The sequence below is a fragment of the Aquarana catesbeiana genome, linkage group LG04 (genome assembly GCF_042186555.1).
Source record: "Aquarana catesbeiana isolate 2022-GZ linkage group LG04, ASM4218655v1, whole genome shotgun sequence".
Classification (NCBI taxonomy): domain Eukaryota; kingdom Metazoa; phylum Chordata; class Amphibia; order Anura; family Ranidae; genus Aquarana; species Aquarana catesbeiana.
The window spans coordinates 605,752,309-605,772,453 of NC_133327.1; the positions used below are offsets into that span (position 1 = coordinate 605,752,309).

Genomic DNA, 20,145 nt, shown 5'->3' on the forward strand with positions numbered 1-20,145 from the left:
CAAGTCAGCAACAGGAGGTAGATCAGGCAAGAAGAGAAGGCAGAAGCAGAATCCAGAGACAAGCCAAGGTCAGGGCAGGTAGCAGTCAAACGGAGGTCAGGAGCAAGCTGGGTTAGGATCAGAGGTCAAACACAGGAATCAGGAATGAACACAGAGAAGCGGCACACCAAATTGCAGCCTGTTTAAATAGTCTGTCTGATGCCAGCATTGGTGACAGGCTCACGCTCATCTGCCCAGCCACTTGCCAGTCTGTGCATGCACATATGTATGTACAGGGAGACATCATTTGTGCTATGCAAAAGCCTTTCCTGACACCCCCTACAACAGCCAAACAAAATGAAAACGGACTGGTTGGTTAGTGCCACTTTGTGCCTATTTACTTTCCATTCTATCTCCTTTTGTTTTTCAGTTATTGTTTGAACCCACAAGTTATTCAGTTATTTAATAAAGGTCACCAAAGGTTACCCAGCCCCCCTACAGGAGACAAAAGGCATGAAACTGCGCTGGTTGGTGCCTCCTTTGTGCTGGTTTGTGCTGTTTAAATATCAGTTCTACCGCTTTTTGTTTTTCAGTTATTTATTATTTATTAAAGGTCACCAAAGGTCACTCAGCCCCCCCCTACACATGAAACTGGGTTGGTTGGTTGGTTAGAGCTGCGTTTGTGCTGTTAAAATTATTATGTGTGCTGCTTTGATTTCTTAATTGTAAAAGTTTGTTTTTATTTGATCAAACCCCACCCACTTGGCATCCCATGTTATTAGATACTATAAGGCCTCATGCACACGAGACGCGTGAAATAGTAAATAACTGAAAAACAAAAAGTGGTAGAACTGATATTTAAACAGCACAAAGGAAGCACCAACCAGCCCAGTTGCATACCTTTTGTCTGTTGTAGGGGGGCTGGGTAACCTTTGGTGACCTTTATTAAATCAACAATAACTGAAAAACAAAAGGAGATAGAATGGAAAGTAAATAGGCACAAACCAACCAGCCCGTTTTTCATTTTGTTTGGCTGTTGTAGGGGGGTCAGGGAAGGCTTTCGCATAGCACAAATGATGTCTCCCTGTACATACATATGCGCATGCGCAGACTGGCAACTGGCTGAGCAGATGAGCGTGAGCCTGTCACCAATGCTGGCACCAGACAGACTATTTAAACAGGCTGCAATTTGGTGTGCTGCTTCTGTATGTTCATTCCTGATTCCTGTGTTTGACCTCTGATCCTAACCCAGCTTGCTCCTGACCTCCGTTTGACTGCTACCTGCCCTGACCTTGGCTTGTCTCTGGATTCTGCTTCTGCCTTCTCTTCTTGCCTGATCTACCTCCTGTTGCTGACTTGGCTTATGACCCGACTATCCTGCTGTGTGCCGTCTATGCCTGATCTGCCTGACCATTATGGACCCGGCGCATCTGACCCTGCATCCTGCTCATCCAGCCTGCTACAGCTCTTCAGCCCAGCAAGGTTTCATCTGTCTCCTGCTTCCAGCTGCTTACTCACAGTCTGCCACCAGCCAAGCTCAGTGCCAGCTCATCTGCCACCAGCTGGTTCTGCCGCCACATCCACCTGCTGACTGCTGCCACCCCGCAGTCTACTGGACTGATCACAGGCACTCATACCTCACTGTGCTCCCATGGCTGCTTTCTAACCAGGAGCTCACTAACCAGGTACATGACAGGAGAGCGGGGTGATGTCATCATCTAGAAAAAACAAATTGCTATTATCTTAAAAATAAAAGCAGCACAAATTGTTATTATTATGACACAAAAAAGCACAAATATAAAAACAAGCTGTTATAACTAAAAAACCATAATAGCACAAATAAACATTTTAGCAGCACAAACCAGCACAAATGAGGCACTAAACAACGAGACCAGTTTTGTGTCATTTGGGTGTTGTAGGGGGGCTGACTGACTTTTGGTGACCTTTAATAAATCATTAATAACGCAAAAACGATAAAAGCTAGAGCGGAATTTTTAGCAGCATAAAAGAGCACAAATGTAGCACTAACCAACGAGACCAGTTTTGTGTCATTTGGGTGTTGTAGGGGGGCTGACTGACCTTCGGTGACCTTTAATAAATCATTAATAACGCAAAACGATAAAAGGTAGAACGGAAATTTTAGCAGCACAAAACAACACAAATGTAGCACTAAAGAAACACACTTGAGTTATTTGTGCTGATTGTAGGGGGGTAAAGTGAGTGGGGTTTGAAAAAAAAATAAACTGTTATAATTTAAAAACCATAACAGCACAAATAAAAATTTTAGCAGCACAAACGTAGCACTAACCAACGAGACCAGTTTCGTGTCATTTGGGTGTTGTAGAGGGGCTGACTGACCTTTGGTGACCTTTAATTAATCATTAATAACGCGAAAATGATAAAAGATAGAATGGAAATTTTAGCAGCACAAAACAGCACAAATGTAGCACTAACCAACGAGACCAGTTTTGTGTCATTTGGGCATTATAGGGGGGCTGAGTGACCTTTGGTGACCTTTAATAAATCATTAATAACGCAAAAACGATAAAAGATATAATGGAATTTTTAGCAGCACAAAACAGCACAAACGTAGCACTAACCAACGAGACCAGTTTTGTGTCATTTGGACGTTGTAGTGGGGCTAGGTGATGTCATGGTCTGGAAAAAACAATTGCTAATATCTTAAAAATAAAAGCAGCACGAATATAAATTTTTACGGCACAAAACAGCACAAACGTAGCACTAAAGAAACACACTTGAGTTTTTATTTGTGCTGATTGTAGGGGGGCCAGCTTCGCTGAGCTTTGGAAATCCCCCTCAGTTTCATATTGTCTAACCAAACAAAAAATCTCCTGGATAATGTCCCAAGAAAAAATCTCCAACACTATCCTAGACACTTTGGAGAAATTCAAACATATCTGGGATCCCTGGGCCCGACATATCGGAGTATCTCTTTAGCTCTAGGGTCATGGCTTCCCAGCATAATTCCAGCCTGCGTCACACTTAGACCCTACTTCTAGCTCTCCGTGAAGTTTTCTCCCTTTCCCCTTTACCTCTCCTATATGTCTTTGCCTCCTAATTTCCAGTTTCTCTTTATTCTTTTCACCTCCTGTCTCTCCTCGTACTCAGTACACCCATAAGCCTCTGCAGGCACAAAAATCATACTTTTGGCTATTGGTCTTTTTGTTTTGTTTTTCCTAAAACATAGCCTTGATGAGGTGCGGAATGAATGGTTCATTCTCACCTTTTTATACAGTTTCTAATGTTTAATCAGTTTTAGTCATTCATAGCGCAGGGTTATAAAATTATACGTTTTTCGTAATAATGACTGCTCACTTTTACAATAATACTCTGAATTATTTGGAAGTAACGGGCTGAACTTCCCGGCTAACCCTTGCACAGTCTGATCCCACATGGGGTGCAGGGGGTGGCTGGAAAGGGAGCTGATAGCCAGTTTTTATATCAGTGTGTTATTCATTGGTATCTTACACTTGTTGATCTCCCATTTGCTCAACCACACCTTGGATTATGTTGCATGTCCATTTTTGTATAAGTGAAAATTTTCAATAAAAACAATTTGAAGTGAAAGAAACTGGAGGCTGAGAAGATAAAGAGCCTCATCCACAAATACCACAAAAGACTTCAAGCTGTCATTGATGTTAAAGGGGGCAATACACGGTACAAGAATTGGGGTATGTAAACTTTTGATCAGGGTCATTTGGGAAGTTTCTGTTGTCATTATGATTTAAAAAGAGTAAGCACAGTTGATTGAAAATAAATGGCTTCAGCTAAACACTAACCATGGGTGAAAGAAAAGTTTTTATATTATTATTCATATTCTCTGAAAAATGGCCAAGAAATCATAAATTCTGCCAGGGTATGTAAACTTATGAGCACAACTGTATATTCAGATAATATGTGCAAAGGCATTACAGCCAATAGATTGTACAGTGTATTTTTATTTTTTAATATATATTTTAAAGTTGCACTTCTGTTTGACAAAAAGCAATATTTTTGTTTGCTTATGAAACTTGGCTTTATTTACAGTATAAAGACATTATATATCACAACAGCTAAGCCCTGGTTCACACTGCCACGACTTAAGAGTTCAAAGTCGCATGACAGGTCGCACCCCATTAACGGCAATGGAACCATTCTAATCGGTGTGACTCAAGTCGCTCCAACTTAGAAAAAGGCTCCTGCACTACTTTTGGTGCGACTTTAACACAACTTGCATTGACTTTTAAAGAAGTCGTATGCTAGCTGTGATGAAGTCGTACAGGGATTTCGGATTCAAAGTCGAGGCAGTGTGGACCGGGGCTTAATCTGTCTGTAGTGCATGTTCAAACCTTAATTCCATAAATAATAATGTGTAGATTTTTACTCCAGGAGTATATAATGAGTTTGGCAATTCTAGAGAAATGCTTAAATAATGCATTACAAATTTTAACAAAACCCATTCGATTTTACTAAACTAAATTGTACTGGAGATTTTAATCGACTAAAATATGACTAAAACTAATGCAATTCAGATTACTAAAATACAACTAAAACTAAAATGGCATTTTAGTCAAAAGACTATGACTAAAACTGAATCAAAATTTGCTGTCAAAATTAACACTGATTTAATGTATTGCAGCTTACCATTTCTTAGATGTGATGGCTGTATTCGTTTTTTCTTTTCTGGCTGTCTTCTATTTTTATCTGGTGATCTGACCAGTAAGACTGTTGTTTTTCAAAAGAGCAAGCTATTCTGCAGATGCATCAGTTACAGAAATGAGACAAACTATTTGACTCTGACAGGGCTGCTACGGCGATCAGTTTTATATATTTACATAAAACCTCCATCACAAAAGGAAAAAAAAAACTGCTGTAACTTAATATAAAGTGTTAGCTGGAATTTGGCTTCAGTTAGTATATCTAAATCTGCTAGTCCGTCTAAAGGGCCGTACACACGATCGGACTTTTTGACAACAAACATGCAAATTAGCTGTTTTGGAGCAACATCCGACCGTGTGTACGCTCCATCGGACAAACTTTTTCAGTTTCCATCGGACTTTTGTTGGCTGTGCGAAGGACAAACCTTCCGGCAACAAAAGTCCGATGGAGCAAAGTCCGATCGTGTGTACACAAAGCCATCGGACTTTTGTACAAACTGCAGTACGCAGCCGCGAGAATGTTTCCAGCGCGATCACGCTGGTTCTCAGCGGCAGGGTACTGTACATCTCGCGCTAGCTGCAATAGGAAAAAACACATTTTCCTACTGCGGCGGGCGCGAGAGGGAATTCCCCTCTGGAGAATACCAAGCCCTTCGGTCTGGTATGGATTTTAAGGGTAACCCCCACTCTGAAAAAACGGCGTGGGGGTCCCCCCAAAATCCATACCAGACCCTTATCCGAGCACGCAGCCTGGCTGGTCAGGAAAGGGGGTGGGGACGAGCGAGCGCCCCTCCTCCTGAGCCATACCAGGCCGCATGCCCTCAACATGGGGGGTGGGTGCTTTTGTTGAGGGGGCGCCCTGCGGGCCCCCCACCCCAAAGCACCTTGTCCCCATGTTGATGAGGACAAGGGCCTCTTCCTGACAACCCTGGCCGTTGGTTGTCTAGGTCTGCGGGTGGGGGGCTTATCGGAATCCGGGAGCCCCCTTTAATAAGGGGGCCCCCAGATCCCGGCCCCGCACCCTATGTGAATGAGTATGGGGTACATCATACCCCTACCCATTCACCTAGGGAAAAAGTGTCAATAAAAAACACAGTACACAGGTTTTTAAAGTAATTTATTAGGCAGCTCCGGGGTCTTCTTCTGACTTTGGGGGTGGTCTTCTGACTTCAGGGGTCTTCTTCCGACTTCGGGGGTCTTCTTCCGACTTCGGGGGTCCTCTTCTGACTTCGGGGGTCTCCCCGGCGTCTTCTCCCGGTGTCCGCATCTTCTGCCGGCTCCACCGCTATCTTCTACCGCTTTTTTGCCAGCGGTGGCCCGGACTTCTGAATCGTCTTCTTCCCTCTTCTCTTCCAGAGATGTTGACACAACGCTCTCTCCAGCTGGAATGCTCTTTGAGCGCTCCGCAACGGACTTATATAGGTGGTGACCCCGTCCCCCTAGGACATCACAGTCCCGGGGCATGCTGGGACTGTGAGGTCATAAGGGGGCGTGGTCACCTAATTATTAAAGGGGGCTCCCGGATTTTGATAAGCCCCCCGCCCGCAGACCCCGACAACCAATGGCCAGGGTTGTCGGGAAGAGGCCCTTGTCCTCATCAACATGGGGACAAGGTGCTTTGGGGTGGGGGGGCCCGCAGGGCGCCCCCCCTCCCCCAAAGCACCCACACCCCCATGTTGAGGGCATGCGGCCTGGTACGGCTCAGGGGGGGGGCGCTCGCTCGTCCCCACCCCCTTTTCCTGACCGGCCAGGCTGTGTGCTCGGATAAGGGTCTGGTATGGATTTTGGGAGGACCCCACGCCGTTTTTTTGGCATGGGAGTTCCCCTTAAAATCCATACCAGATCTAAGGGCCTGGTATGCCCCTGGAGGGGAACCCATGCCGGTTTTTTATTTAAAATTTGGCGTGGAGTTCCCCCTCAAGATTCATACCAAACACAGTGCCTGGTATTGGCGGGGATCCAAGTCGGATCCCCGCACCAGTGTGGACCCGACTCGCAAGGTGTCAATCCCGCCAGTAAAAGTGGCGAGATTGACAATATCAGACAACAATAAAGAAGTTGACTAAAGGGTGGTGGTAAAGAGCTCAAAAACCACGTGATTTGGTGAAAGTTGGCTGGAAAAGTCCTGTCGTCTGTATGCAAGACAAACTTTTGGACAACGCCCTTTGTACAAAAATCCAAGGGAAAGTTTGTACAAAGTTCTATCGTGTGTATGGGGCTTAACACTCCCCTCAAAATAACAATGGTGCTGTCTAAAGTTGCCCCCTGTGCTCCTTAATCCAGAGTAGGGACATTCTAATACAGGAGGTGAGTTACTGGCCAGGTCAACGAGGGGGAAAAAAAACTAAAAAAAAATGAATGCAGCCATCACATCTAATGATTGATAAGCTGCAATATATCACATTTTTGATTTTGGGTGTAATACCGCTTTAGAGGTTTGTTCTGAAAATGAATTATTAGTGCAAATAGGAAGTATCACATGCAGTACTCAATCATGTTGGAAGTTACGGCACTAGTTGGATAGTTTTCTAAATTTGTAATGTAAAATTAAATATTAGAATTATATTAAATAAATTCAATGTTGTATGTCACGTAGTAAGTTACATAATTTCTACCATTTTGCCTCAGGCTGTACAGCAGAAAATCTTTGCCATGATTGTAGTTTATACTGTATTATCCACTTCACCTGCGGAAGATTTACCCCCTTCATGACCAGGCCATTTTTTGCGATACAGCACTGCGTTATTTTAACTGACAATTGTGCGATCGTGCGATGCTGTACCCAAATCAAATTGATGTCCTTTTTTTTCCCACAAATAGAGCTCTTTTTTGGTGGTATTTGATCACCTCTGCATTTTTTACGCGAACCGAAAATTAAAAAAAAAACACAATATTTTTTACTCTCTGCTCTAAAACACATCCGATAAAAAAAATGTAAAAAATCTAATTTCTTCTTAAATTTAAGCCAATATGATTTCTGCTTCATATTTTTGGGGAAAAAAATTCCCAATTGGCGTATATTGATTTGCACAAAAGTTGTAGCTTGGGATGTATTTATGAAATTGTTCTTTTTTTCTAGTAATGACGACGATCAGCGACTTATAGTGGGACTTCGATTTTGCGACGGACAAAAACCTGACACTTGGGGACCAGTGACACTAATACAGTGATCAGTGCTAAAAATATGCACTGTCACCGTACTAATTACACTGGCTGGGATTGATGTTACAAATAGACACATTGAGATTGTGAGCTGTAGGGGAGTACCAGATATTGCAGAAGCGATAGCAGTCACTTTCTTCCACACTGGAGAAAGTAGCCCACAATCCCAAAATATGTGTTTAAAGATACCTGGAAGCTGACAGCCCCTGAAATATAGTCCAGATGTTCCTGGGAATATGGCCTGGAGTCTGGAAGGCGTATAGTACCATCTAGTCAATACCTTATAGGCTGTTTTCCTAACTGCCAAGGATTTTGTAGCTTTGCGTAAGTTATCCAGCGTTGTATCCCAATCTTCTGGAGTGAACTGTTCATCGCAGTACTCTCCCATATACTGCTATATGGAGGCTCACCAGAGAAACCTGAAGCCAGCGCTGTTTTGTAGAGAACTGAAATGAGGCCCTTGCCTCTGGGGGAGTTCACGGCAGATCTGTTCGAAGGATGTAGGTGGGATTGATGGGGTAAGACTTAAATGGGATCTATAAAAGTGTCTTATTTGTATAAAGTGATAGTGTTCTCTAAGTGGAATTTGTTTTTGTGTGCGGAGGAGATCAAACGTGGCGAATGTATCTCCTAGTTGCAGTTAGCTAAGATGACCAGGGAGTTGGATATCCACCATGAGAAACTTTCCGGATGGTCAAACGCTGTGGCAAATAAGGGTTCTCCTAAAAAGGACGAACCTTTGGGTGCAGATGAAATCAGGCCAAGGTTACTTTTATACCAGTTCCAGAGGATGAGAGAATGTGTTACAATGGAATTACAGTAAGGAAGGAAAGTTTGTGTATAGACTTGAAGGGTGACCATAATATATACGGGAGGCAATAAGGTCTGATGTCGTTGGATTCAAACCTGACCCAGGGTACCCTTGATTTCGGGATAATGCACTGAACTATTTGGGGAAAAACGAGCAGCTAAGAAATAAAACCAGAAATTTGGTAGACCTAGCCCCCTTCTGGTTTGAGATTTATATAAACTGTGTTGGAAAACCTGGGCCTTTTGTTCTGCCAGATAAATCTATTAACATCCTGCTGTAGCTTGTCAATTAAGGATTTGGGGATAGTGATAGGGAGGGCTCTAAACAGATATGAGTTTGGTAATGGGGTCATTTTGACTGCCATGACTCTCCTCAAAAATGAAATGCGGTAGAAACTCCAGATTTTAAGCAAGTTCCGAAGTCAGGACACACATGCTGGATAGTTTGCATTAAAGATGGAAGACCATTGTGGTGTGATGTAGATGCCAAGATTGGGAGTTTTGTCGGTTGACCATTGGAATGGGAAGGATCCTCGGAGTGTCTCACACGGAGCAGAGGGTAAATTAATAGGGAGTGCAGTGGATTTCGTTACATTTACTGTAAGTCCAGAGATGGAGACAAATTTAGACAATATGGTGAATAAATTGGGTAGGGAGATTTGGGTTAGGGGAGATAACATCATCCGCATACATGCAGAGTTTAAAGGGGGAGGATTCAATCGGATATCCGGATATGTCCGGGTATTGTTTAATAGCAGTTGCTAGGGGGAATAATAAAGGCGACAGGGGGCATTCCTGACGAGTGCCTCTGCCAAGTGTGAAAAAATCTGAGTTGCATCCCGGCAATTTAATTCTTGTTTTGGGATGGTGGTACAGGGCCTGTACACCCATTAGAAGTTCTTCCCTGAAGCCCATACGTTGTAGGACTGAAAATAAGTAAGGCCAGAGTACGCTATCAAAGCCTTATTGATGTCAAGGCTCAATAGAAGGACCCGTTTTATGTGTAGATTAGCGTCTTGGAGAACATTCAGGGTCAAGCGAATATTGTCTGTGATAAGTCTATTTGGAATGAATCCTGATTGGTCAGAAGAGGATCAGAGTCTCAACAATGTTAGCCAGTCTATCAGCCAGGGCACGACTAAAGATTTTAAGATCATCGTTCATGACTGATATCGGTCTGTGGTTTTGTGGGAGTGAGTGGTCCTTAAGGGGTTTGGGTAGTAGGGACATGTTGGCCAGAGTCATTTCATTCGGGAAATAGTCTCCATTAAGAATTTTATCGAACATAGTGGTTAAGCGTTGAATTAATATGGAGGCGTAGTGCTTGTAGTAACTGGCAGTAAACCCATCCGTAATACAAAAAGGGGGATTGAGTACAGCGCTGCGCTAAAAAAGGGGGGAGAATAGCAGCCAACACACCTATAGACTTAAGGTAAAAAACAATAAAACGAAAAAATGTAGCGCTATAGGCCCCAAAAATAAATTGAAAATGTGTCAAAACTAATATATTGTATAGTCATATAGATCAGAACAACACTCAATATGTATATGTGAACAATGTGTAAAAATATGTCGCCACCTTAAAGTATAACCATAAAATATAAATTACACCATAAAAGTAACACTGTGCTAATATATCAAAACAATGTGAAATAAAAACACTGGTGATAAATATTAATTATCAAATACAAACATTAGTAAAATATAATTGGCAGACCGTGAAGGTCCAATAGGTCTAATACCATAAAAGTTTGTAAATGAAAATGTTCTGAAACATAAAAGTCCACAATGTTGATTGTAGAAAAAAAATGTGAAGGGAAAACCACCACCGGATGTCTATGGAGGTTAAACACTAAAAATGGTAGATCAATAGCTCCCCAGGTTTTCAAGTAGAGAGAATCAACTGGATCTGGCAGGTGAGTGAGCTGTGGAAAAACCACGTGTGGACAAGAGATCTAAAATGGTGCAGGGGCCATCACCGGAGACATAAAGAGGCTTACCGGAACTTAATGACTTGAAAAGACATACGTCATACAAGTCAAAAAGGCTTATTGACCAACCGATCTGGATGATACGTTTCTTCAGATGTCGTCAGTATGTAACAGAAGGAAAGAATGGCAATACGACTTCCAAGTCCATAAACATTCCGATAAAAGCCATACGAGTATTCATATGCCATGCGAGGAGTAAAAAAACTCACATAGCGTGATAACGTTTAAACACTGGTTTATTAAAATAATATAAAATAGACTCACATGTTAGAAGATCATAAACAGCTCAAATATCAAATAGCGGTAATCGTGAGGGGTCCACCTGACATGTTTCAGCTAAGGAGCCGTCATCTGGGGTGTGGAACCCCCCCCATTCCACCGCTTTATAAATAGATAATGACCCCCACTGGGAGTGCCATGATACCGGAACTGCAATGAAATGATATCACTTGCGGTTCAGGGAGACCTTTAGTTAATACTTTATCTCCCATATATATAAATAAAACTAGAAAAGGATTCAAAAGGTCCATATTATTCACAAATTAAAAAACTTAAAAAGGATAATAATTCAATGCGGAATGGCTCAATCTATTAACGCAGAAGTGCTCCGAATATAGACAAACCAAGCCTCACTCTCCACATAGTGCTGCGGCGTCATATCCTCCACGGATAATACGGCGCCGTTGTGTTCCACTTATTAAACCAAGCCTCGTTTTTCATGTAGCGCTGCAACGTCACTTCCCGTACAAATAGTGCGGCGTCGCTGCGCTCCGCTTGTTAAACCAAACCGCGTCATATCCTCCATGGATAATATGGCACCATTGCGCTCCACTTATTAAACCAAGCTTCGTTTTCATGTAGCGCTGCGACGTCACTTCCCGCACAAATAGTGCGGCGTCGCTGCGCTCCACTTGTTAAACCAAGCCTCGTTTTCATGTAGTGCTGCGACGTCACATCCCACACTACTTGTGATCACGCTGTGCTTGCTGACAAAGGAAAAAAATAGGGGACCGCACAGAGGTCTCTAACTACCTGCTGCGTAAACAGGAGATATTCAGCATGTCACAAGATGGCATTGGCAGCCCTGTCTCTCCTTCATCACAGATCTCACAGGATGTCTCCGTTCCACTACATGACAGTGAGTACACTGCCCACTCACAAAAGAGGATTTAGGCAAGAGCCTGGAATCTATTTAGAGCAAAATAGCCACCAAATTCCAGACAGAATGACACAAAAGCACAAATACCCTGACACAGGAGATTGCTGCTTTAGGAGCCCGTACTGACCGCTTAGAAACCAAGCATGATGAACTCAGTATAGCTCACAATGATCTCTCCAGAGAATATGAATCCCTTGCTGCGACTGTCACGCAATTGCAATTTGTAGGTTTCTGGTCCCAGGAAGCAGGCTAATCGGAACAAGTAGTATGGAGCTACCCAGACATGCAGCCGGTCCCGCGGAAGTCGCAATGCGTCCCCCCTCAATGGAGTTTTAAAACCTAACTCCCCCCATAAGCAATGGAATCCTGAATGTTCCATCCAGCGCTTGGTATTCAATGGGCAGGTTCCATGTCCTATGCTGCCCTTCACAATGACTTCACAGCCAGGACTGTACAGGCACCACCAAGCAGGAGATCACTCTGCCCACAGTGCTTGTAGCAGATTGGTGGATACTAGAACACTGTGCATTCCAGCACTCGCTGCCACACTTCTCATTGCAGGGCTAGCAGAGGACTCTAATTTGGGGACCTCTAATCTAGAAAAAAGGTTAAAAGGTTATTTAAGAGACAAAATCATGAATGTAAACAAGGCTGAGCTATAAAAAATTAAAACAAAAAGTAACAATCTTACATTGATACCTACGTAAGTGTACCTGTTCCTCCATGTCACAGTAGATTAGCTGTTTGAGACAGCAGAGCGTAGGATCATACCCTACATGCACAAGATGCCTAAATTGACTAAAGTCCCCATAGCTTTCGGGTTCACTGACATTAGAGATGAGATATCATCACCCAGCAGCTAATGGCATGCAATTAGCTATGCACAATGTTTAACTTGCAATTTTAGAATGTTTGCATAAAAAATACTCTACTGCTGTTTTTAAAAGTAATTTAGTTAATTTTCCAAATATTTTACATCACCTAGCTATTTACTTATCAAAAAGTAATCTTTTTGAATTATTATTTTAATTTTTTTTTCCATTCTTAAGCAATGCCATTTTGTTGCCTCATGGTGTACTGTCCATGTTACCATATGTCAATGGTTACATGATATATTCATCACTTATTGTTGGTGTCACTTGAATTTATGAGCTGGATTTGACAAATGAAACTGAGAAATGAGCAGTGATAGTTAGCAAATAGTATTTGGCACTGTTGTCCAGCAGGGAATTATACAGTATAGATTTTTTGCCAGATTTTCTATTCTTTTAACCTACATTGAATACCCCAAAGTAGTTTATTTTTTATTTTTTTTAAACCATGTTATCTCTTTTTATTCCATCTGCCTCCAAAGTATTTATGTTACACTTTGACTGCATGCATATGTAGTAGAAATGTAGAAATGTTATGCATGGCCATTAAATTGGAAGAATAGTCTAACTGCAACTATTCTTATAATTGTCATGTAATTACATAATTAACTGCCTCTGCACAGTAGAATGCCAGCTAGTACCTAATATTGCTGGGACCTAAAGATAGCTACATGTATAAGAAATAGAAAATATTTGTAGCACTTTCAAGCAAATGTAAAAAAGCCTGGAATACCAATTTTTACAGGCACACCATACCTTGCTTGGTCTCTAATGTTTTTGGGCTAGTTGTTGGTAGGTACAAGTGAATGAGCAGATCAGTTGTTAACGTAAATTAAAGCCAGAACCCCCTTCATTTATCCTAATCTTGTATCCAGTAGGTTATGATTAAAACCCCTGCCATGTGTTTTTTCCCTTCACTTACTTGATTGTAGACACATCTGTGTGGGGACACAGGCAGCAATTACAACCTGACAGGTATTTTAACCACTCATCACTGTGTTCAAATTAAAATTAAAAAAAAAAAAATTTGCTTAAGATATGCTCCTTCATCACAGAGGACCTACTACCCCTCTTTGATTCCCCACGTGTGTATTTTTAGCATTTTTTCTTTCACACTTACGATTTCCAGATGTCTTCAGGCTGGTCACATGGCAAGGTCCTTTATCTCTTCAGATCTTTTCCTGGCAGTGAGTGATCCTCGATCATGCAGGTGGTGATCCTGTTGGGATGATATTTATTTATTTTTGGTACTTGTATAGCGCTGTCATTTTATGCAGTGATTTACATATATGATACATTCACATCAGTCCCTGCCCTCAAAGAGCTTACAATCTAAGGTCCCTAACTCATTCATACATACACATACTAGGACCAATTTAGACAGGAGCCATTAACCTATCAACATGTCTTTGGAGTGCATGAGGAAACCGGAGTACCCAGAGGAAACACAGGCAAGCACAGGGAGCACATGCAATTAAGTTTAAATGCATTTCCATTTAAATGGGTTTGCTCATGGGCCTCCACCCTGTGAGATATAGCTCTTTAAACCACTTTTCTGGATGTATCAATTTAAGATTTTCAAACAGAAGTTTTCTCTCATATACAAGGAGCAGTTCTTCTGAGTTGATTATCAAAATTATGGGGAAGCCTCACTTTCACTGCTGACAATCTTTCTGTGAATACCAATGTTTAATGACAGTAAGTGATTACAGAGATGTATTTTGCATGTTCTATTTGGAAATCTGTACTGAAATTGAAGGCCAACTTTATTTCATAGATAGATAGATAGATATTCTTTTGTATTGTTTCCTTATTTCATCTGTTGTTATTTCAGGAAAATGATAAAGGAGATGGAAGAAAAGCAACAATCAGAAAAAGCTGAACTAGAGAAGATGCAGCAGGAAGTAGAATCTCAGCGTAAAGAAACAGAGATTGTCCAACTACATATCCGTAAACAAGAAGAAAGCCTAAAGAGGAGAAGTTTGGACATTGAAACCAGACTAAAAGACCTACTGGCCGAAAAGGAAAAATTTGAAGAAGAGAGAACAAGAGAGCAACATGAGATAGAACGGCAAAAAAAAAAACAAAAAGATGAGTGTTTTGTGAAGGTCCAGCAAGAACTTCAGAGGCTTCAAGAGCTGCATAGTACAGAAAAAAATGAGAAAATAGAAATCTTTAAAGAACTGGAAAAACTTAAAAAAGAAAAGGATGAACAGTACATGAAACTAGAGATGGAGAAGAGAAGGCTGGAGGAACAAGAGAGGGAACAGTTGAAGATTGTATTTCGCCTTGAAGAGCAACTTCGAGAAAAACAGGAGATGATCCAGCTTCTAAAGCAGGGGGATTTCTTGAGATTAGAAGAAGAAATCAGAGTTCTGGAAGATGTCAGAGAAGATTTTCTACGTGCTAAAGAGTCAAGGTCAGAAGGTGAAGAAGATCTAGATGAGGTTGAGAAAGCAACAAATAAGTATACAAATTTTAAGAAAATGCAGGTAGAGCAATTGTCTAGTTTGGTGGAAGATTTAAATCAACAAAAAGATTGCTTAGAGAGGGAAATATTTGCTGATAAAGACATCCTTGTTAGATTTAATCTTTTAAATGTTGATAATAAGCAAGAAGATGATTGCTCTCTGCCAACCCCAATAACAGAAGATGGAGACACAATAAAACAAACAGAATACCAACTGCACTGTAAAGAGCGGCAACTTGGGTACATAAAGCACAGCCAATTGCCTGCATTGCTGGATGAAAAGCAGAGAGCATCTGAGATTCTGGACAGTGGTCTGCTAGGGTTAGACAAAACTTTGTATCAGATTGAGAAAGAGATTGAAGAAAAGGCTGATCAGCTTGCACAATTTCGAGCCAGTAGTGACCAACTACAGCACCTGCAGGAAACATTTGAGTTTACTGCAAACATTGCTCGCCAAGAAGAGAAAGTTAGGAAAAAGGAGAAAGAGATACTGGAATCAAGGGAGAAGCAGCACAGAGAAGCCTTGGAGCAAGCAGTTTCTAAACTGGAACGCAGGCATTCCGCTCTTCAGAGACATTCCACAATAGATGTTGAAATAGAAGAGCAAAAGCGTACACTTGCGGCAATGGACAGCAGCCAGGTACAGGCTGGTCTTCAAGCAAGCTTAGAAGCCGAACAGAAGGCTTTGGAGCAAGACAGAGAGCGGTAAGCATAAGTATCAGTATTTTTTATAAGAATTTATTTGAGATAGCAGAGGTTTTTCAGTTCAGTGAATGGGTGGTTATGAGTTCTGGATATATAAGTACTAAAAATCATTTTGAAAGTCTTCCGGATTTAAACTTGTGGAAGTATAGCATTCTGGGCTTCCCAAAATAAAAAAATAAAAACCGTTAAAGAAAAATGTTATACACATTTTAAACTGTGATAATTATGGTAAATACTTAGTACTTTTGCTTAGGGCAATCATTTAAAGTAAGATAATCAGAGGACTAAATTTTTTGTGGCAATTTATATATTTTTTATAAATTTATTTAAATGAATATAATTGCGTTTAAGCATGATTATCATAGTATAAAATAAACCCAGACTGTGAGAAAGCTGTAAGCTGCCACTGACTTTCTGAAAATGTTAAACTATAACTAAACTTTTTTAAAGTTTTGGATATAGTTCAGAGATATTAGAACGCTTGTCCGTTTTTATTGCTGTCTGTGCCTCCGTTATGTGGATGCACCCTCTCTTATTTGTCAGTTTACCGTTATTATCATTAAAAGTAAAAGAAAATCCCACATTTTTTGTTGTCCCCAGAAGAATAATAGAGGGGAAATCTTTCAATTGGGACACTAGTTCTGGTAACCTAAGGGTCCCCAAGGAATTCCCTTAATTTACAGGGATTTCCTCTTATATCCTGTTTGGCTTTGGGACAGGAAGCGAAGGGAAATCTCCCCAATGGCTCACATATGGCGAAAAAAAAAAAAAATCAAACAGGGGTTATAACCCTCCCTTGCTCTATCCAAAATTTTAAAAAAATAGTTTTGCCTATAGTTCTACTTTAACGGCTCAAGGACCAGCCACCACAGTTGTACTGTGGCAATGTGGCTGCTTCCCACGAATCACCGCCATTGTACGTTGGCTCGTACACTGCCAGCGGGGCAGCCAGTCAGCGGGTGGGGTGGACTCAATGTCCACCGGCCACCCACGATCGTTCCCTGCAGTGACAGAACGGGGATCTGCCTGTGTAAACAAGACAAATCTCCGTTCTGACAGGGGAGATCATACAGTTTCTGTCTTTCTGCTATGCAGGAAGATGGATCTGTGCATTTCCCCAATCACACAGTCCCCCATACAGTTAGTAAACACACTGAGGGAACACATTTAACCCCTTGATCGCCCCTGTTAACCCCTTCCCTGCCAGTGTCATTAGTACAATGACAGTGGATTTTTTTAGCGCTGATCACTGTAATAATTTCACCGGTTCCCAAAAAAGTGTCAAAAATGTCAGTTAGGTTTCCGATCTGTCCGCCGCAATGTCGCTGTCCAGCTAAAAATTGCTGATCGCCGCCATTACTAGTAAAAAATAAATAAAGAATAAAAATGCCATAAATCTAGCAAAAAGTTAAAAAAAAAATGTTTTTTTTAAAATGTTGCTATTTTTTTGTTTATAGAGCAAAAAATAAAAACGCAGAGGTGATCAAATACCACCAAAATAAAGCTCTATTTGTGGGAAAAAATATTACATCAATTTTGTTTGGGTACAGCGTCGGACCAACGTGCAATTGTCAGTTAAAGCAATGCAGTGCCGTATTGCATAAAATGGCCCAGTCAGGAAGGGATTAAATCCTTCTGGGGCTGAAGTGGATAAAAAATATGCCGACTTGTACCTATATCAGAGCGGCTCCCGGCGCTCATGTAACTCCTCGGCTTTCTCCTCTGCCCGGCTTACAGCTATAGCGAACGGGGCCTAGCACTCCTGATGACATCAGCTGGGGAGGAGGGGAAGAGAGGAAAGAGAGAGCTGAGGAGTCACGTGAGCGTGATATAGGTACAAATCTGCATATTTTTTATATAATACAGGCACAGGGACACATATTGTTATGTTACAGAGGGGATGGGAGGATTTTATAGTAGTTATGAGAGCAGCAGGAGCGGAGGGGGCGGGCACTGACACATGCAGACAGGCAGGCAGAGAGGGAGGGAGTGGGGAGAGGACAGAGCAGCGCTGCGGATGACGGAGGCACGAAAATTGACCACAATGTCAGGGCTCAGCAGCCATGATAAACCATGGTCAGTTTAAAGGGGGAAGGGTATAGCCAGGCTGGATCAGCCAGGTTTTTTAGGTGATAGAAGGGGCCAAATTACACAGCACAAGCACTGTGCTGTATAACATGCTTTAAGGGAACAGGATCTGTTTTTTTTTTTGTTTTTTTGTTTTTTTTTAAGTTAACACTTTAAGCGTCTATTGCCCTGTGCACACGGTCGGATTTTCCAATGGAAAATGTGTAATAGGACCTTTGCTGTCAGAAATTCCGACCGTGTGTGGGCTCCATCACACATTTTCCATCGGATTTTCCAACACACAAAGTTTGAGAGCAGGCTATAAAATTTTCCGACAACAAAATCCGTTGTCGGAAATTCCGATCGTGTGTACACAAATCCGACGCACAAAGTGCCACGCATGCTCAGAATAAATAAAGAGATGAAAGCTATTGGCTACTGCCCCGTTTATAGTCCCGACGTACGTGTTTTACGTCACCGCGTTCAGAATAATCGGATTTTCCGACAACTTTGTGTGGACGTGTGTATGCAAGACAAGTTTGAGCCAACATCCGTTGTAAAAAGTCCTAGGATTTTGTTGTCGGAATGTCCGATCAATGTCCGACCGTGTGTACGGGGCATAAGTCTTAACCTGTGGCCCCTAAGAAGCATGCAGCATGCAAAGTCCTGATCTGCTTGCTAGTTTCAGGTCAGTCAAGACTTGCTGATGTCATGGTAATCCAATGGCCTTAATACTGTCTGTGGCACTGGTCCCAAACAACAATATTAATTTATATACCCAAAGCAAAACTCTAGCTTTGATTTAAAAAATTCCCAGCATCTGTTAAAGTGAAAAATGCTGTTCTTGCTGCAGTACTTGCCTCCGTTTCAATGGTGTCTGCTCCAGTCCTGTTCTGGGTTTAATGATGGTCAGCATCATTCAGCTCACTTGTTTTAAGCCCTGGCTGTCAGGTACAAACACCGTGGGCTCATAAGAGAATTCTGCAGAAAACAACATTTCTGACATCCCTATGGGAGTGTCATTCTCTGCAGCTTTTAGGACCGCTCACCACTGACACTGGAGCAGAAGAGTTAAGGAGCCCAGGATATATCTGAATGGTCAGGTGACAGTTGGATTTTTTTGGAATGTATTTTCATTTTTTATAAAATATTTGCAGGGGAAAGGTTCTGGATACAAAATTGGGGTTTGTTAAAGATGGCACAGGATATTTTAAATAAGTGATGTGATGTCCATCTTCGCTTGGTCTTCTGAGATCAGCATATTTGGCCATTTTGATTGCCTTACTTGAGATGACTTGACTCCCATGATCATTTATTCCAACATCAAGGCATGCCAAGAATATATGATGAGCTGTGCATGCGCAACTCAATGCACATGTAGGAGAACCATTCTTGGCAGGCAGAAGAGGGACATCTTTTTGCATCTATCTGCCAGCAATGTTAAATCTAAGGCTATTGGGAAACTGTACCATAATTATTCCAGATGTGTGCTCGATGAATATAAGCTATAGTTTTCCTTAGCTGTAATTTTGCTGTATGAGACTTTCTAAGGCACTTTTGCCTCTGATAGCTAGTCTCAGAAGTTTTGGAGTAAGATTTGAGGATATCGCTACTGTGCCGCTCAATCTTCTCCTTGCTGGAGGCTCTGACATAAGGTAGCAAAGTTCTGCCTCTACTAAGATGACCTTATCCCCTTAATTAAAAAAATAGAACATAAAATTAAATGAAAAATGTGTTTTTTGCATTTGTCAGCCTAAAAAGAAAAAAAAAATTAAAGCATGGTTTTTATTAAAACAGTGTGGCAAAGTACCTTATTTTTTTATAAAATTTGTGCTAGTTGCAAGCTAGTCATAGCGATTTTCAGGTTAACCGGTACATGCTATCGCTGCTGAATTTAGCCGGGATATCAAGGCGTCAGCGACCTCTGGTCACGAATTGGGTTAACTACTTCTAGACCACCCACTGCACATTTACTGCGGCAGGGCGGCCCAGCTGCAACGTACCTGTACGTTTGCAATTCCTGGTCTGGGGCACACACGTGCTCCGCTTGCGGCCCGCTGTGATTGAACACAGCGGGAGCCAATCGCCGGCCACCCATGATCATTTGGGGGAAACAAGGCAGACCGTCGTTCTGTCACAGAAGAAGAGAAAGATCTGTGATTCCTACTAACAGGAACACCGATCTCTCGATTTGTCTAATGTCAGCATCCCCCACACAGTTAGAACGCACACATAAGGAACACATTTAACCCTTTGATTGCCCCAATGTTAA

The 20,145-nt window shown here is 41.8% G+C and overlaps 1 protein-coding gene across 6 annotated transcripts in view; it reads left to right on the forward strand.

Moving 5' to 3' along the window:
- Positions 1–20,145, forward strand: part of KIF16B (kinesin family member 16B) — a 603,866-nt gene that overhangs the window by 379,992 nt on the left and 203,729 nt on the right. For all 6 annotated transcript variants that reach the window (XM_073628238.1, XM_073628236.1, XM_073628237.1 and 3 more), the window contains one exon: positions 14,466–15,806. In XM_073628238.1, coding sequence (XP_073484339.1) covers positions 14,466–15,806 — 1,341 coding nt within the window. The remainder of the gene's footprint in view (positions 1–14,465; positions 15,807–20,145) is intronic.